The sequence below is a fragment of the Cydia fagiglandana genome, chromosome 1 (genome assembly GCF_963556715.1).
Source record: "Cydia fagiglandana chromosome 1, ilCydFagi1.1, whole genome shotgun sequence".
NCBI classification, from domain to species: Eukaryota; Metazoa; Arthropoda; class Insecta; order Lepidoptera; family Tortricidae; genus Cydia; species Cydia fagiglandana.
The window spans coordinates 24,219,992-24,241,614 of record NC_085932.1 but is presented as its reverse complement, the minus strand read 5'-3'; the positions used below and the strand labels follow the sequence as shown (position 1 = coordinate 24,241,614).

General features: G+C 42.4%; 4 protein-coding genes across 6 annotated transcripts in view; 2 read left to right on the top strand and 2 right to left on the bottom strand.

The window, feature by feature from the left end:
* Window positions 1-21,623, top strand: part of LOC134667537 (pseudouridine-5'-phosphatase-like) — a 137,324-nt gene that overhangs the window by 69,453 nt on the left and 46,248 nt on the right. The window lies entirely within an intron of this gene.
* LOC134666787 (putative riboflavin kinase) lies at window positions 626-5,667 on the bottom strand. 2 transcript variants are annotated; one of them, XM_063524091.1, is made up of 4 exons: window positions 5,649-5,667; window positions 5,344-5,454; window positions 4,593-4,744; window positions 626-1,223 (listed from the first exon to the last, which is right to left on the bottom strand). In XM_063524091.1, the coding sequence occupies exons 2-4, from the start codon at window positions 5,426-5,428 to the stop codon at window positions 1,011-1,013; spliced, it is 450 nt and encodes a 149-aa protein (XP_063380161.1). In that variant the 5' UTR covers window positions 5,429-5,454; window positions 5,649-5,667; the 3' UTR covers window positions 626-1,010. The 2 variants fall into 2 exon arrangements, with proteins under 2 accessions (XP_063380161.1, XP_063380154.1); XM_063524084.1 differs by lacking the exon at window positions 5,649-5,667 and having other exon boundaries at window positions 634-1,223; window positions 5,344-5,532.
* On the top strand, window positions 6,005-17,167 carry LOC134667059 (E3 ubiquitin-protein ligase Arkadia-like). 2 transcript variants are annotated; one of them, XM_063524365.1, is made up of 11 exons: window positions 6,005-6,246; window positions 6,439-8,045; window positions 8,379-8,498; window positions 9,520-9,647; window positions 9,820-9,938; window positions 10,400-10,470; window positions 10,876-10,959; window positions 12,665-12,738; window positions 13,084-13,165; window positions 16,330-16,514; window positions 17,019-17,167. In XM_063524365.1, the coding sequence occupies exons 1-11, from the start codon at window positions 6,225-6,227 to the stop codon at window positions 17,140-17,142; spliced, it is 2,616 nt and encodes an 871-aa protein (XP_063380435.1). In that variant the 5' UTR covers window positions 6,005-6,224; the 3' UTR covers window positions 17,143-17,167. The 2 variants fall into 2 exon arrangements, with proteins under 2 accessions (XP_063380435.1, XP_063380430.1); XM_063524360.1 differs by having other exon boundaries at window positions 6,005-6,351.
* On the bottom strand, window positions 18,127-19,739 carry LOC134667543 (uncharacterized). Its single transcript, XM_063524971.1, has 4 exons — window positions 19,385-19,739; window positions 19,067-19,215; window positions 18,609-18,720; window positions 18,127-18,274 (listed from the first exon to the last, which is right to left on the bottom strand). The coding sequence occupies exons 1-4, from the start codon at window positions 19,636-19,638 to the stop codon at window positions 18,139-18,141; spliced, it is 651 nt and encodes a 216-aa protein (XP_063381041.1). The 5' UTR covers window positions 19,639-19,739; the 3' UTR covers window positions 18,127-18,138.

Here is a 21,623-nt window from a genome sequence, read left to right as displayed (position 1 = left end):
TGGAACCACAAGCTTACTTCTGCGAAGTTCTTTCTAATGCTAAAAAAAACGGACTATATATAGGGTCATTGCGTCAGTTTACCGTCCAGTGCCTGTTTCCGTCCACTTGGCGTAGTTGCTAGAGAATTGCGTATAATTTGAATATAAGCCTATTGTATATTTAAGAAATGCGTATAAGTAATTTGAATATAGCAACTACTTACACCAAGTGGACGGAAACAGCCATTCGACGGTGAACTGACGCAATGACCCTACGGAGCTTACCTACTTACTTATTTCAAACACAAACGTCGCCAATATGCCATATTTTAAAACTTAACAATTAAAATAAACTGTAATAATAAAACAACAATTAATATTAGGTAGGTAACTATTACTTCGTCGTCCTAATACAACGCGGCTTAGAATCTTTTCTTGTTATTGCATTTCATTTTGCACATGTAATTAGCGGTTTTGGTTTAACGATGATAACAATGTCATTCATCGTCAGGTAGTCTCTCAAGTGGATACTACTGACATTTTAAAACCGTCCGACTATAAAGGCTCCTTTTCATGTTGGGCCAACGCCAACGCCAACGAGGGACGCTGCCATGTGGTAGAATGAGATAGCAATATCACTTGCGTCTAACGCATAAATGCGTCCCTCGTTGGCGTTGGCCCAACGTGAAGAGGAGCCATAAGAGTTATGACGGAGAGCCCGCCGTTCGCTTTACAAATCCCCGGTCAAACGATAAAATCAGTTTAGGTACGTACAAGTTCAGTTTGTGAAGAAGTATCATTTTTAAAACCGATCGGGTAAAATAAAAGTATTTTCTCTAGAAGTCTAGAATGCGAAATTGCCGATTTGACTTTCACTCTGATTGACCTTCACTTTTTCATGAGCTACCGTAGTTGATTTACACTGTAATGCCGTTAATATAATAAATTCATAATGGTTTAAATCATAATCCGTAAAACATGATTAATTAAATACTTAAATATATTACTTAAAGATGCTGAAATCGGAATTCTCACTGTACTTTGTTCCAAAAAGTACCTGTTTTTAAATTTCTTGCATCTGCATGCTCTAGCTTTTCCTCGGCATTTTTTATATCTTGTTGAATAGCTTCTATCAAGTCTTCCAAAGAGTTGAAGTTCTTTTCTCCTCTCAAATAACCAACTATACATATTTTGAGATTTGAACCATAAAAATCGGTGTTGAATTTGTGCATTACATGTGTTTCCTGAAAATAAAGGGAAATACAATTTACTTTAGTTCGACAAACTTACATTTGCAGTTGGTGGCCGATGCCGATGTATGAGAACAATGGCGACATTAAGATGTGATTTGTACTGATATATGACCTGAGGAAAAGTACTGACTTTTCCTCTTTATGAACTTCAATAGTGTTACATTATCTAGTAATATGCAACCCAATTGCAATCCCTATCTAATTCAAGACCAACAATAATAGATAAGCACTTATATATTTGTTAATTATTCAATGATTACCTATCTAGTAACATAACAGTAGGGAGGTATGTACACAGACCAGTGGCACTAGGTATACTGTCCATGACACATTTATTATCTCGGAACATGCAATTGCCATCAATTGTAATTACGATAACAATTAAGACTTAAATCTTGTGTTCCAAATTGTGTTATGTCTTTGAAAGCAATTATTAATTTATTACGTAACCAGCAGAACCTACTACTAACATAACATTTGTGACGTTTTATAGGTAAAGTTCGATGGCGCTTAAATCACGTAGCTCCACATTAATATTGGAGTGTCCTCCATAAGGTACCTTCAGTGCCGGATTTAGACATTTGCCGCCCGTAGGCTATGCCGATTTTGCCGCCCCTATCCACCTCGCTTATAGCTTTTTAAAGTACTTTCCAATCAGAGACGTTTAATTAAATAGTACAACGCACCATAGTCACATTAAAATGCATATAAGGTGACGTCACTATTCTAGACACAGATTTATAAGGGCTGTTTTTATCACTCAATGACGATTTTTCGATAGAAATAACGCAATTTGATAGAAAATGGTAATTTTTTAGGCTACCTCAAAACGGAACCCATATAGGATCACTTTGCTGTCCGTTTGGCCGTCTATCTGTCTCAATATAAAGGGTCTTGACATGACAGAGGGCGGAAAAATCGACAAATAATACTTGTTATTTAAATTTTACAAATAAATAGGGCAGCGGTAAAATTCTGGTCAACCCTATCTGAATAGCAAATAAAATACTTTTTTGACCCAAATTTGCCGCCCCCTAAAATCTGCCGCCCTAGGCTTCAGCCTACTCAGCCTAGTGGTAAATCCGGCACTGGGTACCTTTACCAGTAGAACATCAAATTTAGAAAATAAAGCTCTGCATACACCTACATATTATGTACTTAAATGGTATTAGCAGTGCCGGATTTTCCACTAGGCTGAGTAGGCTGAAGCCTAGGGCGGCAGATTTTAGGGGGCGGCAAATTTGAGTCAAAAAATATTTTATTTGCTGTTTAGATAGGGTTGACCAGAATTTTGCCGCTCCTCTATTTATTTGTAAAATTTAAATAACAGGCTTTATTTGTCGATTTTGCGGCCCTCTGTCATGTCAAGACCCTTTATATTGAGACAGATAAACGGCCGGACGGACAACATAGTGATCCTATTCCGGTTTGAAGCTTGGAATCCTAAAAATATACCATGTTCTATCAAATTGCGCTATTTCTACCGATTTTTTTTTTATTTAGGCACATTATTGATGGGCCACAAATAAAGCTAGGCAAAGACCTCCCCCCCCCTTCTTCCACTCGTTTCGGTTTTGAGCTACATTTGGCCAGTCTCTCAAAAAGGAGTCCAAGTTATCCCGCCAACGCCGACGAGGTCTACCGGTTCCCCGGTTTGACTCGTGGGGCACCCACTTTGTGGTTAACTTGGCCCACAAGTTGTTCGGCATGTGGCAGACATAACCAGCCCAGTCCCACTTTAGCTTGGCCGCTTTTCGAGCTACATCTATTATCTGAGTTTTAGAGCGCAGCGTGGTGTTGCGGATGCGATCCCTTAGTTTCACAATTAATATGCTGCGCTCCATAGCTCTCTGTCAAGCCCCGAGTTTGGACTTCTGAGCTTCCGTCAAAGACCAAGTCTGAGCACCATAAGTGAGGACTGACAGTAACACTTAAATATGTACCATTTTCTATCAAATTCCGCTATTTCTTCAGAAAATTTTCGCGCTCGCTGCGCTCGCGTTTTTATTTAGGAACATTATTTGTGGCCCATCAATATAAGCCATTTGTATAGCATAGTCCCTTGAGCACTCGATGCCAGACCCGACCAAACTCCCCTGACTGCCAATGCCTCACCTTGATTCTCAATGGCCAAAACCCAGCGGTACCAGGGGTGCGAAACTCCTGACTTCGGTCAAACTCGGCTCCGCTCGGCTCAGCATTGCTCCGAGCAATTATTAGGGTTGGCACCACTTGACTTCCTTTTGCGTGCACGAACACAGATAAGATAATCACTTGATTTTTGACAACCCTAAATAGCCGAAAGGGATAGTGCCATATACTAGAAAGGGACAGCATGATTGGACCCTGAACCGCTGTCAATTTAGTTTTTGTAGGAAGTTTCCTTTCTGTACGGTAGTACTATTAATAATTCTGTGGCGGTACCCACCGATCGCCGATCAGATCAGGCAAATATAACGAGGTCGCATCGTCATTGGCTGACAAAAACGGCTCATATAAATCTGTATCTAGAATAGTGACATCACCTTATATGCATTTTAATATGACTATGGTACGTTGTACTATTAAATTAAACGTCTCTGATTGGAAAGTACTTTAAAAAGCTATAAGCGAGGTGGATAGGGGCGGCAAAATCGGCATAGCCTACGGGCGGCAAATGTCTAAATCCGGCACTGGGTATTAGTTAGAAATTAAACCTGTTATTAGGCACAGTCTATACAGTCGTTCGAAGAGCTGCGCATAAGTACATCGTCGTCATCACAGGTATACAGATATAAATTAGATTAGATATATATAGATAATATGTTAACAACAAAATGAAATGTACTACAAAATACTTATCTGAAATAAAGGCTATTTCAATTCAATTCAAATTAGGTACCTGAGGGCCTACCACCAAAATCGTAAATCATTATCTGCCTCTATCACTCTTGCTTACTCAAGCAACAGAGAGGTAGATAACATTTTTTGATTATTCAATGTTGGCAGTAGGCTCTCTGTTATCTTGTCAACCACTTAAAAGGTATTTATGTAAACATAACTATCATATAATTCAAGGCAAATTAGTGCTCAATTTGTTAAATTGGCAGACATCTTTAAGGAGCATTCCACGGGCTGTCCCGTACAAACGCATTTTATTTCCTGTGTTGTGACTTTTTTTTTGGCATTTAAATTAGCCAATTATTTTTCGGTGCATAATTTTGACCATTTGTCATAGAAAAGGAAACTCTTGTACTTGCAAATCTTCAGAAAATCGCGTTTGTACGGGACAAATGGTAGACAATTTCATGGAATGCTCCTTAAGTTGCCACAAGATCTTTCTTATGTGCATTTATAAAGTTGGATATTCCGAATACTTACAATTGACATTTCCTTGTTGTTATAAAAGGGGCACCAGCCGATATTGGCAACCATTTTATGAACAGGGCCAGAGTCAACCTGCGCCCACCCACAGTAAACGCCAGGTGCTGTTCCTTTCGGCAGAGATTTTACTACATCCAAGGAAAAATTTGCTGAAATATAAAAATTTAATATTAGGGTTATTAACACACATACCTATAGTTCGTTTTTTTTAGCATTAGAAAGAACTCCACAGAAGCAAGCGTGCAGTTTTTATCAGGCTCTTTAATTGTTAATAATTATTGAATTATCTAATGCAGCATGGTCAATACATATAATTTACTTCAAATGATAACCGCTAAAAGTGCCAGATTTGGAACCACAAGCTTACTTCTGCGAAGTTCTTTCTAATGCTAAAAAAAACGGACTATACAAGTATTTAACATACAACTCCAATAGAGAAAATAACCAATAATTATTTAGTATAAGACAAAGTAATGGTAAATAATAAACAGTGCAGTAGTGCACTTGTGCTGGGGATGTCACTACATAGTCTTAAGTAACCTATATTAAAAGTATTCATACAATTTAATTGACGATGTAACATATACAATAAAGTAATTTTTATTCAGTAATTCCTAGAACAATTTTCTTCAAAGTTAGAATAATAATATTACGTTAGATTTTATTACGTAAGGATAATAAAGTTAAGAATAATAAAAAATAAGAATTATAACTTTATAGAGAAAACCAAAAATGTATTGACCCTTACCTGTTGGGCATCCCAAGTCTTTAGATCCTCTTCCAAAACCTTTGATAACTTCACCTTCAATGAACAGTGGTAAATGTGACGTCATTCTTCCTCCCGTACTTATTTTAATGACTGAATTTAGAAAGCGAGGTAAATACATTAGTTGAAGATGCCTTAAAATCGTATTATTTAATACATACTAAATAATAGTCTAAATTATATTAAACTTGAATGAATATACCAGTTCTTTGACCTGTAAAAAGTATACACGTGTACTAAATATTCTGAAAAGTTATTTGTCAATATCGTTCTGGTTCAAAATTTACCTCACTCGCGAATACAACACCTCGGGTGAACGTAGTACATTAAACTGCTGCTACGTGACAGTGACATTGACAGTACGTTGTAAGGTTGGTTCCAAAACGTGTCGGTGGACCTGGGTGGATCCATGTCGGACATAAAAGCCGTAACACATTATCGCACCGCACCGCGATCTTGGTGCGTATAAGTGAGAGCGAAATAGAGATATCTGTTTCTCGCTCTCATTTATGGGTGCGACGCACCAAGGTCGTGGTGCGGTGCGATAGTGTGTTATCACTTTTACATCATTTCTACAAGTTGGATGAAAAAAAAGTAGAATATTATTTTTTATTATGGCAACTGCAAAATTTTAGTCTGTTCTGTGTGACTTGTGTCTGAAATTAGTATCGTATTTGACCAGAATAATGAAAATAAATATAGTAAAATTAAGTAAGTCGTGCGTAATTCACATATAATCAATGGGTAAAATATCACAAACAGTGTAAAAATAGTTTATCTAAAATGTCTATTGTTACTCGCCTGCTTTTGATAAGACATCAGTGATCAACTTATTATGACGATATAATTACCACTGATCAAAAATGACTGAAAAGGGTTACGAAGGTGAGCAATCGAGTCCCGTGTGGGACATGCCCGGCCCGTCATCCCTGGCCGCTATTTTGGACACGGCGTTTACTTCTTCAGCATCTGACAACCCATCGAGGCATGGTAAATAAATAGTAAACATACATAGCATATTGTTATTTATTGGTCGTTTCGTTCTTACTCACTATTCATGTGTTTGTGTATTTGTAGAAGAAATGGAATGCGAAGCGTTATTTGCCGAGAGCGACGACGACGTGGAAGTATTGCCGGCGCCTTCAGAGGCCATATCATCTGGCAGAAGCAACCATGCCCCCAAACGTGTCATTTCATCGAATTATGTTAATTCCACATCACCTGCTCAAGCGTTTCAAGTAAATGTCACGCCATTGCCGCACCCCGCCTCGGCGCGTACACCCATTCCTGATGAGTATCAGCCGCTGCCAGATAGCTCTAGCTCACTAGAATATATGCTTGGGGTTACTGGTACTGAAGGTGCTCACCCCATGACGTCTATTGGTCATGGAAGGATACCAGATCTCAACATGAGGTACCAACCTAAGCCTGTGCCTATTAACCAACAAAGAGGGTTATACTTTCCCAGCTACTCTCATTATGGGCATAGTGTGCGGCCCACACGGGACTATGTAGTTGGACCACACAACACTAATAATGTAATTGTGGTTAGTGATGACAGGAATTTCTTAAATCATCCAATAAACTATACAGTTCCTGTTGCTGAACCTTCTGCACGGGATACTATCCCTCATATGACATATCAAACTTTACAACCTGCCGTTGAAAATATTTTTGACAATCGTATGTCTGCTGCTTCTAATCTTCTAGACGCCACTTCCAGTAGTTTGGAGAGACCAAGCCGAAAGCTGAATATATCTCCACGGAGGAGACAATCTAAAGAGAATGAGGTCAATCCAAACTTGATAGAGGTAAGCTCAGAAGAAGAAGAAGACAATACTTCGACTCCAAGGAAACGACAGAGTGACAACAGTGTGGAGCAACAACAAGCTGCAGACTCAGAATACCCGGTCCACAGTGTCCATACTGCTTCTGCTAGTGGAAATGGTGCATTAGATCTGGCCTCTCCTCAGATAAAGAGGGAACCAACTGAAGTTGCTACGCAAGCATCTGAAAACGCAGAGATGACCAGACACAGCCAGCCCGGGCATGTGTGTGCGGGAAGACTGGGGAACGGGCATTACACTACTCCCACACAGCCCACCCACTATGTGCACAACAACCATGTCAAACAAGAAAATCGAACTTGTGCAAATGCTCACGGGCCACATTGCTCCTGTTCTATGAACCATGTTCATGGAAATTGCATGCACACTCACTCGGGGCACCATCGGGACTTTTGTCACAACAACCCTTCCCACATAGAAGCACAAAACCTACAACACCACCACCATCACCATCACAGAATCAGGCCTTGTGTTCATAATAGTGCTGTCAACATGAATCCAACCACATCTCGGGTCAAGGAGGAGCCTGTCGCTCAGATAGCAGTTAAACAAGAAGCAAGTGCCTCAGCTGCACCCAATAGTGAACCAATACCAGTACAGGTTCCAGTTACTAAAGTAGAATCTCAACAAGCTCATGTCAAAATTGAGCCGGGACAGTCAAGTTCTCAAACAGGCAGGGTTGAGGAGCAAGTGAGCGTGAAGGCGGAAGGTGACCCGCAACGGCGGCGCGATGTGGACGCCGCGGGCGACCGCCAGGAGCCCTCGCCGCAGCCGGGCCCCAGCTCTGAAAGAAGTGCACCAGATTCAGATAGTAAACCTGTAAATGTTAATAATAAGGTAACTGAGTATATCAGCTTTACTTTCAACATATATTTTTATAGTTTTTTAAGACAGTCTACAGCTTATAGTGCACTAGCAACCCACCCTGACTTTGCACGGGTTACACAAAACCTTAACAAATTATACACTTAAATTTTCCACAAGAATCACTCTACTGATAGGCGAAAATCCGTTCAGTAGTTTTTGAGTTTATTGCTAACATACATACATACAAACAGACAGACGGGGTGGGGGACTTTTGTTTTATTTTAAGGTGTATTCATGATTGTATATTGTATGTAATGTTATCACCAAAATATTAGTCTGAAACATATATTTTATGGTTTGTAGGAAGAAAGTTCCGCATCATCTGGAAATGAGACATTATTGGCCCCAGATTTGCAGTTGGATTGGGTGTCAGACTCAAGTTCAGATGACGATGTACAAGTGTTGGAAGAAGACCCCAGTTTTGTGAGTACCTACACCATTAATACGGCATCCTCAGTCAATACTCGGCCTCTATATGCCTCTGATAATGAAAACCGCCTCAGTAGTTCAGAAGACGGGAAAAGTTTACTAAGCAGAGCATAAATAAACTAAATTCGCGGCTAGTTAATAGCCGAGTCAATAATACTGTACTGGCCAAGTATATATTTTTTATATAGATGTGCATTAGATGCTTAGTCAGGGTATTCTATTCTCTAAAGTGGTAAATGACTAGAAATTTACCTACTTCATCCCCTCAAGTACAGTTCACTTCACTACGCGAGTCAAGACGCTCGTGATGTAATCTACCAGATTATTAAATTTGTACCTAATGTACCTATTAATCAAGTATATGTATATAATAAAGTTAATGGCGGACTTAAATGGCATTCTCTACCAGTTTATCTGTGTTTATATTACTATGTTTAAATAAAATAAAGTAAATTACGTAGGTGTTTAGTACAAGTAAATTATTGAAAGTTTGTTATCACTAGTGACGTGACTGGCGGAGTGTGGTCGGCATTAGTCACGGCCGCGCTCCGCGCCTGTAATGGACCGACCGCTCTGAGCGTGAACTGATAACACGGCATGTGTGTTCTACAAGTACTACACTTTCAATTAATATGTTCTATTGGGAAGTACGAATATTGTGTCAGGTACATTGTAATGATAAGATTATTTTCTAAAAATTCCTAAAACACTCCTAACATCATTACTTGTATGTGTAAGTGTAGTAACTGACTAAGTTGACCTAAGTGTCGTAACTGACTGATAACTTGCTAGTTACCCAGATTTTGAGGGAATGTTTCGCATCAAGGTCTGTCCAGAGTGTCCAGATGACATTGCCAGATCTAAAAATTAATAAATAGGGGTACCTAAATACCTTTGGAGGTACAAAACAAAACCCTGAACAAAGCATCATGACGCCAGAGTATTTATAAGCTTGATGTTGTTTACCTATTGTACTCCTGTGGTGTTGAGAGTGTTGAGAGCGTCTTGTTTGCAGCGCGAGGTGATTGACCTGACGTCGCCGCGCGCGCCGAGCCCGGCGGCGGCGCCGGCCGCCTGCTTCTCCCAGCCGCGCCCCGACCTGCTGCTGCAGGCGCCGCCGGCGCAGCACTTCATGCGCACTAGGTCGGTTCACATGTTTTAAGGCTTGGATCTCTCTGGTTGACCGGGTTGGCGACTGACGCTGCATACAGCGTCACGTTTAGTTTTACGTCACAACGAATCATATGATCGCGAAGGGTGTACTTATAGCCACACAAGTGCTATTAAACAGCGTCTTAAACTTGGTGTATTGCAGGGTACGCGTCGGTGGATGCGTGGTGGCGTGCCGCGGCTGCTGCTGCGCGCCGCACGCGCCGCACGCGCACGCGCCGCTCGTGCGCGCCCCGCGCGCGCACCACGCGCCGCACCTGCACCGTGAGTCACTCACTGCCATCGCTCGTTCACACAGACATTGTTACCTAGTCATTCGTAAACCTTATTCAGACGACATAAGGTCTACTAATGGTCAGTTCTGAGTTTTGTTTTAGTTTTTAGTACATACACCTTACATGACTGGATAAAATAATTATACCTACCTATCTACGCAATTCTTACAAGGTACTGCAAAATATTCCGATTTTATTGTTCTATTTTAAAACTATGTTTTTTTACATACCTTTAAGAGGCCTAAGTAACATAAGAAAAATGCAGCTTTACACCTCGCTTTATCTTTTTTGTGGCTTTTTTAGATTCGACTGGTCTTCAACTGCTTCCATCATAAACAGTATGTTAGAGTCAGTCTAAGCTAACTCTGCACCGTGTTTAAAAGCACAGCTATCAAACACAGTGCAGAGTTAGCTTAGACGGACTCTGATGAGAATCTCATTGATTTCCAGCTCTTCGCGACGTACCGGCACCACCGTACCGCGTGCACGAGCAGTTGTGGCACAGCCAACGGCATATGCTGGTAAATTATCCGTTTCCATTATTTACAGAGTGCTACTAAAAATAATAGATTGGTAGTGGTAGGTATTAGCTGGGATCAATCGCAAAAAGAAAAATACAAGATGTAATATTCTAGAAAAGCTTTTTCATTTTGTATGAAACAGTCTTTCCCTAATTTGTCAACATAGCATTAGGCATATCTTCGCTAGAATCGCCACGGCTATCGATGGTTCTCAAAATTTACATTTTAATTAAACTCCTTATTATGACCTTAATATCCAGTGGACCATATCTTTATCAACAACAACGAACACTTGCAATTTTATTCATAACTTCTATATAGGTACAGAAGGAACAAATATTGCAGTAATAGTCAACTATAAGTTTGCCCTTGTATCTTCGATACTTATTTGGTCGGTCCTCTTAGGAAATGCAGCGACGCAGCATGGCGCGCGAGTCCGCGGGCGGCGGGCTGGCGCACTTCCCGCCGCCGCCCACCACCGTGCTCGGGGTGAGTCCCCCCCTCCCCGCTGTCCCCGCAGGAGATGCAGCAGGCGGCATGGTGGCGCACTTCCCGCCGCCGCCCACCACCGTGCTCGGGGTGAGTCCCCCCCTCCCCGCTGTCCCCGCAGGAGATGCAGCAGGCGGCATGGTGGCGCACTTCCCGCCGCCGCCCACCACAGTGCTCGGGGTGAGTCCCCCCCTCCCCGCTGTCCCCGCAGAAGATGCAGCAGGCGGCATGGTGGCGCACTTCCCGCCGCCGCCCACCACCGTGCTGGGGGTGAGTCCCCCCCTCCCCGCTGTCCCCGCAGGAGATGCAGCAGGCGGCATGGTGGCGCACTTCCCGCCGCCGCCCACCACCGTGCTCGGGGTGAGTCCCCCCCTCCCCGCTGTCCCCGCAGGAGATGCAGCAGGCGGCATGGTGGCGCACTTCCCGCCGCCGCCCACCACTGTGCTCGGGGTGAGTCCCCCTCTCCCCGCTGTCCCCGCAGGAGATGCAGCAGGCGGCATGATGGCGCACTTCCCGCCGCCGCCCACCACCGTGCTCGGGGTGAGTCCCCCCCTCCCCGCTGTCCCCGCAGGAGATGTAGCAGGCGGCATGATGGCGCACTTCCCGCCGCCGCCCACCACCGTGCTCGGGGTGAGTCCCCCCCTCCCCACTGTCCCCGCAGGAGATGCAGCAGGCGGCATGGTGGCGCACTTCCCGCCGCCGCCCACCACCGTGCTGGGGGTGAGTCCCCCCCTCCCCGCTGTCCCCGCAGGAGATGCAGCAGGCGGCATGGTGGCGCACTTCCCGCCGCCGCCCACCACCGTGCTCGGGGTGAGTCCCGCTGTCCCCGCAGGAGATGCAGCAGGCGGCATGGTGGCGCACTTCCCGCCGCCGCCCACCACCGTGCTCGGGGTGAGTCCCCCCCTCCCCGCTGTCCCCGCAGGAGATGCAGCAGGCGGCATGGTGGCGCACTTCCCGCCGCCGCTCACCACCGTGCTCGGGGTGAGTCCCCCCCTCCCCGCTGTCCCCGCAGGAGATGCAGCAGGCGGCATGGTGGCGCACTTCCCGCCGCCGCCCACCACCGTGCTCGGGGTGAGTCCCCCCCTCCCCGCTGTCCCCGCAGGAGATGCAGCAGGCGGCATGGTGGCGCACTTCTCGCCGCCGCCCACCAGTCCCACCACCGTGCTCGGGGTGAGTCCCCCCCTCCCCGCTGTCCCCGCAGGAGATGCAGCAGGCGGCATGGTGGCGCACTTCCCGCCGCCGCCCACCACTGTGCTCGGGGTGAGTCCCCCCCTCCCCGCTGTCCCCGCAGGAGATGCAGCGGGCCACCACTGTGCCCGGGGTGAGCCCGCCTGTCCCCGATCCCCGCAGGAGATCTAAGTATTATGACAAACAGACGTCGAATCGGGTCTAAACTAGACTAAACTAAATATTAGTACTGCTTATATAACAGTTAAACGGTCAAGCCGTTACAGTTTGACCATGATGTTGACCCGATAAGAGTTAGAAACAGAACATGTAAAGTAATAATGTAAACTTCGGTGGGATTTATTTATAGTTACTTTTACATCGGACAAAGACATCGATACTACGTATTTCTGCAACATTTATTATCCTTCTTTATTCTTCAGTTGAGTAACCAAACTTATAACGAGTGTATCCGATTTGAATGAAAGACAAGTCATCTTTTCTGTGTTGGTATTTAAAATGAATTGTATTATTTCAGTTTCCTGATTACTTCGAACGGCTAGACACAAACGGACCTAATGTTGATTTTGAATCAACAAGACCCATCATGATGTAAGTTTATTCTAATACCCTTCTTGTACATGTTCATTGTTATAATGTTTGATATAAATTAAACTAACACTTTACAATGTATGTACATACATCGAGTTTGTGTAGAATAAAGCACACCGGCTTGCGTGTGCGTGACGTGCACGTGCGCGTGCGCTAAAATGTAGTGCTAAAATGTGCACCTCACGCAAGCGGTGTGACGTTTCTCATAACTAATGAGTCATAAGAAACTGTACTACAACGCCGCGCGCACACGTGCACGTCACGCACACGCAGCCGGTGTGTGCCTTAACATGAAATGGGTTCGTCTAAATATAGCATTAATGAAATGTATAATTATGATTGCAGGCAAGGTCCCCACGTGCACCACCACATGCACCACTACCTTCAGATGTACCCGCCACACTTACATATCTCCATACATCCTTCGGTAAATGTTTTGTTGTACTTATTGGTCCTACTTTCGTTTCTTTCTACTGTCCCAATAGGGTAGTTGCGAAAAATAAATGTTTTCTTTATAAATGTATAAAAACTTTTTACAAAAAAAAGAAAACCGACTTCAAAAAGGATGAAATAAAATATTATCCTTTTTAAGTCTATGCGTTACCAACTGATGTTTGAAGTCGGTGCCAAGCCAACTTTTGAAGCATACCATTATTTTAGTGCGATTCGATAAGGATGTACGTTGGATTGCCTTACAATGAACGTACTTTCTGTAGGTACAGTCGACGTTAAAAATATGTTTACACTTCTCGTCTTATTACAAAGGAGTAAGGTGCAAAAGTGTATAATACCTTTCTTTGACGTCGACTGTACCTAAGAACACACCTCAGAACACACGATCACGATCGATCTTCTTGGCACAGTCCGTACCGTATGTTTGTCGGCACGCAAGCGTGGGATTGGAACTGAAGTTATTTCCCGTCCCTTATTCAGAGGACTACATTTCAAAATATAAAACAATTCAAAGAATTTACGTTCTTGCCAAATTTCACCTAAAGCGGTTCAATTGTTTAGCCATAAAAAGGCGACAAAGAGGCAGACAGAATTACTTACACATTTATAATAGTTCTAATGGTACACTTCTAATGGGATTTATAGTCATAAAGCTGATTATTTTTGACGGGTATTCTTTACTACTTGGCTTGGCACCGACTTCAAACATATCAGTTGGTAACGCATAGACTTAAAAAGGATAATATTTTATTTCATCCTTTTTGAAGTCGGTTTTCTTTTTTTTGTAAAAAGTTTTTACGTTTCCATTTTTAGTTTTAACGCATTGTTAATAGCGCGACGCGTGAATGAAAAACAACATCATGATTAACACTAAATTCGTGTATTTACTTTAATAAATATGTAATCTGGAATTTTCTCGAGTCCGTCTGGGAAATTATAATTCCTGTTACTACACTAAATCCATCCTCCGCCCCGCCACTGACCCAATCCCTCAACCCCCCCGATCACTCAACCTCATAGCGTATCAACCCCTGATCCATGTACCCTTCGGCCCTGAACCAGCCGCCCTTCAACCACCATTACCCGACCCCTTAATCCCCGACCCCTTAACTCCTAACCCTAACCCCCGATCAGTAGCCTTACCAGCTTACCAAGAGTTTGACATTGATTTATTCGCTAGCGCGTGTGTGTAACTTACTTTCTTTGCATCTCACTCGTACTGGCATATTAGTGCAAGCGAGGTGCATAAAAAGTAAGTTACGAAGACGTTAGCGTCGCTAACTTAGCGAATATGTCAATGTCAAACTCGTGGTAAGGCTACACTTGCACTACGTCAAATTGGCGGTGTTCGGAAGCAAATGCTCGAGTTACTTTAGAAAACACCGAAACACAAAATAGATAAGTACAGAAGTCAATCACATGTATGTACTTTACTTTTCATACCTACGCTCGGCGGTCGCTCTAGGGTTGCGATTGTTGCGAACTATGACTTATGCACAAAAACTATCGTGGTAGTGGCACTCGTATCTATCATATCGTATCTAGTATTTAGTTGTTTGATTTATTGTTGAGGATGAAACGGGAAGAATGGAAATATAAATTAATAATAACATTAATAACTCAAATAGGTATTTTAATTTTAATGTCATTGTTATATTACAAATTTGCCACAGAAAATATCTTGCGATGATTCCGAGATTGGCGAAATACACGATTATTATATTTTTAAGTGTAATAAATTCGCATTCTCATGTACAATGTAATAAATTCGCATACGCATTCTCTCTGAAACCACTGGTAGCTTAAAAAACGACAATTCACCGTTTAATGTTGAATTTAAACAACCGTCCACTGTACGTTATAATAACTTTTTGTTTTGTTTCTCCATTATTGCACAAAAAAGTTCACAGACGCATGTCTCAAGCGGATGGCACTCGCGCTCGCACTGGTCCCAACTGGTCCGAGATATCGTGTCCGTGAGCAGTGTCTATGTGTGCGTTGCTCGAGCGCGCTTTGTATGTAGGTTGATTTCTGTACTTATCTATTTTGTGACCGAAATCACTTTACACGTGCCTTTAAAAACTGAGGAGTTCCCTCAATTCCTCATGGATTTCATCATCAGACCAGAACCAAAAATAATACGGAAACACCTTGGAGGCAACTCCTTCCAAACAAAAAAAGAATTACTCAAATCGGATCACAGGTGCCGTAGTATTCGCTGAACATACTGCATTTAAAAATCATCATCATTATCATCAAAACAATCATCATCATCAGGTCTACTTCATCAAAGTGATGGTTTTCGGGAGAAAATGCTCGAGTTGCTTAAGAAAATACCCAAATCACCATGCATGTGCCTTTAAAAATTGAGGAGTTCCCTCAATTCCTCATGGATCCCATCATCAGAACAGAACCAAATTAAAATGGGACCAACTCGGAGGTAGCTCCTTTCAAACAAAAAAAGAATTACTCAAATCGGACTACGGATGTCGGAGTAATCGGTGAACGTACATAGAAAAAAAAAATAGCCACAACCGAATACAGAACCTCCTCCTTCTATGAAATGGAAGTCGGTTAAAAATAACACACAGCATGTAATAGCTGTATAAATGGAAAGATAAAATAAAACAAGGAAGTAGTCTAAAAAAAACGGTTATCGGCCGTTTGAGGACAAGGAGACTTCTGGATTATGAAGTAATTTCAGATTAAACATTATGTCTTAAGAGCCAGTTGCACCAACCATTCTTAACATAATGATTAACATCACTCAACAGAGAACTATGAAAATTCCCATACACTTTAGCGAATGCTTTAAAGGGTGACAGACGGTTTGGTGCAACCGACCCTTAGGGTCGGTTGCACCAAACTGTTCGTATCGTTAAACAGTTCGCTAAATTTTTATGTATGGAGAGTTTCATAGTAAGGCGCCGGGGCGCGCCGGCTGACGTTGATCGGTCTGTCAAATGTGGTTGGTGCAACTGGCCCTTAATCTGTGAAATCGTTAGGCCGCGGACTGGGCACTCGCGGTGCGATCGTCGCCGCTCTCGTAAATGGATTAATTCAAGTGGTGACATTGATGTGCGTGGTCCAGTCCGCGGCCTCAGTGTAACCGACGGTTGACGTGTGGTGTGGTGTCAGGGCTACGGCTCGCTGTCGGAGGCGATGTCGCGCGAGGCGGCGGTGGCGCGGCGCGCGGCGCGGGGCGCGTCCATGACGGTGATCGAGCGCAACACGTACCGCCACGCCTACCCGCGCCACCCCGGCATGCCCGACGAGAAGTGCACCATCTGCCTCTCCATCTTCGAGGTGGACTCCCACTGCAGGTGACACTTTAGTTTTAGTACGACGACGCGAGATATCCCCACGATCCGAACGCTTTATGTAGGTTTCGCATCGAACAGCCGGAATCGGCGGACGTTTTGCATGACTAAAGGAATTTGAATCTACTTAACGGTACACATTTTTGAAAAGCTCGCACCGGCTTCGGCCGATTGATGTGTAGAATAGTACTCCTGCAATAGTCTGAGCCTCATGGCACATCATTAGGCTAGTAACTTCTGATGAAAATCTCATAACTTTCATAGGAGATTGCCAGACTAAACCGGCATTGCGCCTCACCGTAAGTAAATTAAACTTTACTATATTTATTTTTAGGTCGTTTTACCACGGAAAAATACTGACTCTGGAAGTAGTGAAAACTATTGTAAATATCAAATTTGGAGCTGCACTCCGCACTACTTTATTACCTAATCATTAGGTCCTAATGGAATTACTAATTGATCCGTTTGTCGTTTGCATTGTATTAATAATAAGATGGTATCTGGCAGGCGACTCCCCTGCATGCACCTGTTCCACATGGAGTGCGTGGACCAGTGGCTCAGCACCAACAAGCACTGCCCCATCTGCCGCGTCGACATCGAGACGCACCTCAACAAGGATGCCGCCTTCTAAAAAGGTATCCACTGTCTTTGCGCATAAATGTATTCCTAATTTGGGATCTCATCAAGTAAATAGGTCACAAGCTCCCTAAATACCATAGGACCAATCAAGACTGATGGGTATTAGATTTGTGGGTTTGGGTGGTATTCCACCTGTCCAATTTCTTTATCCAATGTCATTGCGTCTCACTCTCTCATTTGAGCAATATGTTAGACGCAATATACATTGGACTGGACAAAGAAATTAGACAGGTGGAATACCACCCTTACTGAGTGTGTACAGTATTACTCTACGCTCTTTTTGGCTACTACTAAAGAGTGATATGGTATGTTCTATGAGCCCAAACTCAATCAGGTTGAGAGATTGCATGAACTTGAACTAAAAAGCGCTGGTGGCCTTACGGTAAGAGGGTGCGAAGGTCGCGGGTCAAACCCGGGCTCGTACCAATGAGTTTTTCGGAACTTATGTACGAAATATCATTTGATATTTACCAGTCGCTTTACGGTGAAGGAAAACATTATGAGGAACCTGGATTAATCCCAACACGGCCTAGTTTCCCCTCTTGAAAGGTCAGATGGCAGTCGCTTTCGTAAAAACTAGTGCCTACGCCAATTCTCGCGATCAGTTGCCAAGCAGACCCCAGGCTCCTATTAGCCGTGGAAAAAGCCAGGATAGCGCGAGAATGACGAAGAACATTGCATGAAGTATTTAATTTCAGGGAAATGGTAAATCTAACTTCACTAACTTGTAAGATTTGATTATGCAGAGACAGGGCAGTTGAAACTGAATAAAAATGCTTTAAATATGCTTGTTAACATGTTTAATTAATTTAATTGACTTTATTTACAAGATGAAGTAATTCCGTATTTTTTAACTTCAAACATCCACTAATTAAGTAATTACCTATTATATGTTTAAGCTAGTTGGCCACCAGAAATTGGCTAGTAAATAATTTAACTTTTGTCATTTGGTATTGTAACAATAAAAAAAACAGTGTAAGTAGCACAATCACTGTTTAACAGCTTGTGAAGGTTGTTCAACCAGTTTCTCTTGCAGCTGTGGGGCGGCAGCAATGGCCTGCTGCTGCAGCTCCAGCGACTCCTGCTGCAGCGCATGCGTCTGCTGCTTCTGTGCGTTACAGCTCCTGCACACAAACAATACTACTGCCACCATGTATATACACATACAAATACATTTTATTCACTAACTATAAGTTTATAATTGTTATATTTTAAAATCTTATTACAATGTTGAGAGCCAGAGAAGTGGCTCATGTTGATTTTCATTAAGATATAAAAGGCAATTTCACTTAGTTTTGTAAAGAAATGATTTGTTATTTTGATCAACTTGATATCAAATAAGAAAATATAGTTGAACTTTATTGATAATGTTAGTATAAAAGTATATTATTATTATGCTTTAATAAAGGTTTTTTATACTAGATTTGGTTTTGTTGGCTCCTTTAAGGTAACACTTACCTGCATGCATGGTCTATTCTCTCACAAATAGCATCTGATGCAGCAATGTTACCAGACAAATAAGATATTTCTGCAGCAACTGTTGCTAGTTTTTCTGCATAATCCATATAACCTATGGAGTAAAATTATTTATATTATAGGCATTAACTACTATTTAACCTCTAGCCGCCCAGAGACCTATAAAAAGGTCTCCTGTTGCATTCTAATTTGAACTTTGTGTTGACAGAATAAAATTTAATTTGTCTTGGCAAGGTTTGACATATGGGCGGCTAGAGGATAACACATTCAGTGCCGAAAATCAGATATTTTATGATTTTGTTCCCAGGCCAAACAACTCGATAGCTGGGATTGTGGTGCATATTATAATTGTTGTGGCCTGGAGCGGATGTCTTATTTGCCTAAGTGGCAATGAATGTGCCAATGAACTCAAGAAAAGGCATAAACTGAAAAGAGCTTACTCAAAAGAACCCTAAGATTATGTTTAAGATCACAGAGAGACCCTCGCACTGCAACCAGCTGATCCCAGTGTTGAGGAGGAGTGCTATCTTCTCCCCATTCTAGTGCTTGCTTTACTAAGCAGATTTCCTTGGACAGTGCTTCTCTTAATCTGGAATACAATTTTAATAATTGAAATTACGACCACTGTACATATAAGATATAATGCAATGAGTACAGAATCTTTAGAAAATGCTTAGGTATTTTATGAATGGTTCTATGTTATTGACCTAGCGCTAGCGAAGGTCTCACTTAACAATTAGTCAATTACACAATCTCACCTCTCGCTCGTGTCCTGTATAGCAACCATAGTCACAGTGAGTAGCTGGGTGGCAGCATTTACATTGACAGTAGTTGCCTGGCGAATGAGAAATTCATGTCCCAATTTCTCTTCATCTTCTTTTTGGTTTACTTCGCAGGAGACTTGCGTGAGAAAGGGTAATGTAACCGGTGAAACTACGCGTAGTTTATGTCTAATCGTCCTATGCACTCTATAAATTGTTTTTATAGTATTTAATAGTCTACGTGTAAACATTTTCCTTAGGATTGGTGTTTAACTGGTTTTAATGAAATGATTATATTCCATTATTGTTTTTGGAAAGAATCTGCCAAGGAATGTTTGGTTTGTATAAATTGATTGGTAAGGTTATGGAAATTGATTTGACAGATGACAGCTGTCAAGAGTATATTTCAGTCATGGTTTAAAACGCTCTTTACTCTAATCAGACACCATAGAGCGTCATATAAAGTCTGTTTCAATAGAACTTGCTAACTATGTAAACAAACCGCCATATTGAAATTGTCTCTGAATGATCAATTTACTAGTGATGGGCAAGACTCATACTTACTACTTTACTAATGTCAAACCATATCGAATAATAAAATACCAAAAGTAAAAAACAAGTAGTTACTTATTTTTAATTTGTTTAATCACGATCAGAAGACAAATTAGTACTTAAGAATGATGTATTGATGTATTTTATAACCGTGGCGGTAGGTACAGAGCGTGAGTTGGGTAGTGTGTAGCGGGTTTATATTACAAACTTTAGTCACAACACTACCCATCATAGACAATTGTAGAATTTAAAAGAAACAAAACCGCCATTCTATCAGGTCCTAATAACCTAACTTATGAAACCATTTTAAACTTTTAATTAAATATCCAAGATACAGTTACATATTTATGTATTTTACGGAACGGGCCGTTTCAATAGTGTATATGTGTATGGTTTCAATGGTATTTGATGAGGTGGTGTGAAAATTCAAAGAGAAACAGTGATAAAACAAAATTACGTTGTTTGTTTACATAGTTAGCAAGTTCTATTGGAATAGACTTTACATCCTTGGCATTGGCATTCTATGCAGGACTATAACCGCGAAAATCAAAGTTCGCAAATTGCGGGAATTTTTCTCTGTCACTCTAATTATGCCTTCATTGGAGTGAAGGAGAAAGATCCCCGCATTTCGGGATTTTCGGTTTTCAGAACCGCGAATTTCGGTTTTCACGGTAGCCCCTCAGATTGCAAAGGGCCTCCCGCGAAAAGCATAGAAGGTAGCATCCTATAGAAGTGGTATACGCGTGCCTCCGTGAGGGACAAAATATACGCAATGCGGCACTATGATTGGTCGAATTTATTTGTTCTCCATACTAAATTTAAGGTGAGGAACAAAATAATTTGGCCAAGTCCGAGATAGCTCGAGGCATTTAGTGTTCCGTACGGCTACCATCAGTTTGGCATTGACATAAACGATATCGTGAACGTAATTTACTTCCTATATTAGGTATATCTCTTTTGCACTAATATGTCAGTACGAGCGAGATGCATAGAAAGTAAATTACGTTCACGCCCACGGTAGCGTTTATGTCAATGCCAAACTGATGGTAGCCGTACCGCTCGCATCGTTACATTTTACAGAGGTTGTTTGCCTGTTTTTAGGGTACCGTATTCAACTACACACACAGAACAATAGTACAAAGTGTCTAAGTGCGAAGGCCGAAGGCCGAGCTTTAGCAAAATGTCATCGCTTTAGCACAGAGCAATAGTACAAGTGTCTAAATGTGAAGGCCAAAGGCCGACCTCCGCGTAGCCCGAAGGCCCGAAGCGTCCAGGATGTCAGTGCTTTAACACAGAACAATAGTACAAGTGTCTAAATGCGAAAGCCGAAGGCCGAGCTCCGCGTAGGGCCGAAGGCCCGAAGCGTCCAGAATGTTAGTACTTAAACACAGAACAATAGTATAAGTATCTAAATGCGAAGGCCGAAGGCCGAGCTCCGCGTAGGGCCGAAGGCCCGAAGCGTCCAGGCTGTCAGTTCTGTGTTTAACCACTGACATCTTGCAGGCGTCGGGCCTTCGGCCCTACGTGGAGCTCGGCCTCCGGCCTTAGCATTTAGACACTTGTATTAATTACCTGTGTTTAGAACCTTTCGGCCCAATGCGACTTCAGCCTTTGGATTTTGCGACTTAGACACTTGTACTTAAAAATACTTGGAAAAGTTACGGGAGGCGCGCGTCTGTCGGAC

Bases quoted from the DNA above. Each gene is read 5' to 3' on its own strand.
- LOC134666787 (XM_063524084.1), bottom strand. From the start codon at position 5,482: ATGTATTTACCTCGCTTTCTAAATTCAGTCATTAAAATAAGTACGGGA. The intron at 4,745-5,343 runs GTAAGGGTCAAT...TTTATATTTCAG, and splicing joins AGACTTGGGATGCCCAACAG to CAAATTTTTCCTTGGATGTA. The intron at 1,224-4,592 runs GTAAGTATTCGG...CTTTATTTTCAG, and splicing joins ACAACAAGGAAATGTCAATT to GAAACACATGTAATGCACAA.
- LOC134667059 (XM_063524360.1), top strand. From the start codon at position 6,225: ATGACTGAAAAGGGTTACGAAGGTGAGCAATCGAGTCCCGTGTGGGAC. The intron at 8,046-8,378 runs GTAACTGAGTAT...TATGGTTTGTAG, and splicing joins CTGTAAATGTTAATAATAAG to GAAGAAAGTTCCGCATCATC. The intron at 16,515-17,018 runs GTGACACTTTAG...GGTATCTGGCAG, and splicing joins GAGGTGGACTCCCACTGCAG to GCGACTCCCCTGCATGCACC.
- LOC134667543 (XM_063524971.1), bottom strand. From the start codon at position 19,638: ATGTTTACACGTAGACTATTAAATACTATAAAAACAATTTATAGAGTG. The intron at 19,216-19,384 runs GTGAGATTGTGT...ATTGTATTCCAG, and splicing joins ATACAGGACACGAGCGAGAG to ATTAAGAGAAGCACTGTCCA. The intron at 18,275-18,608 runs GTAAGTGTTACC...GTTTGTGTGCAG, and splicing joins AGAATAGACCATGCATGCAG to GAGCTGTAACGCACAGAAGC.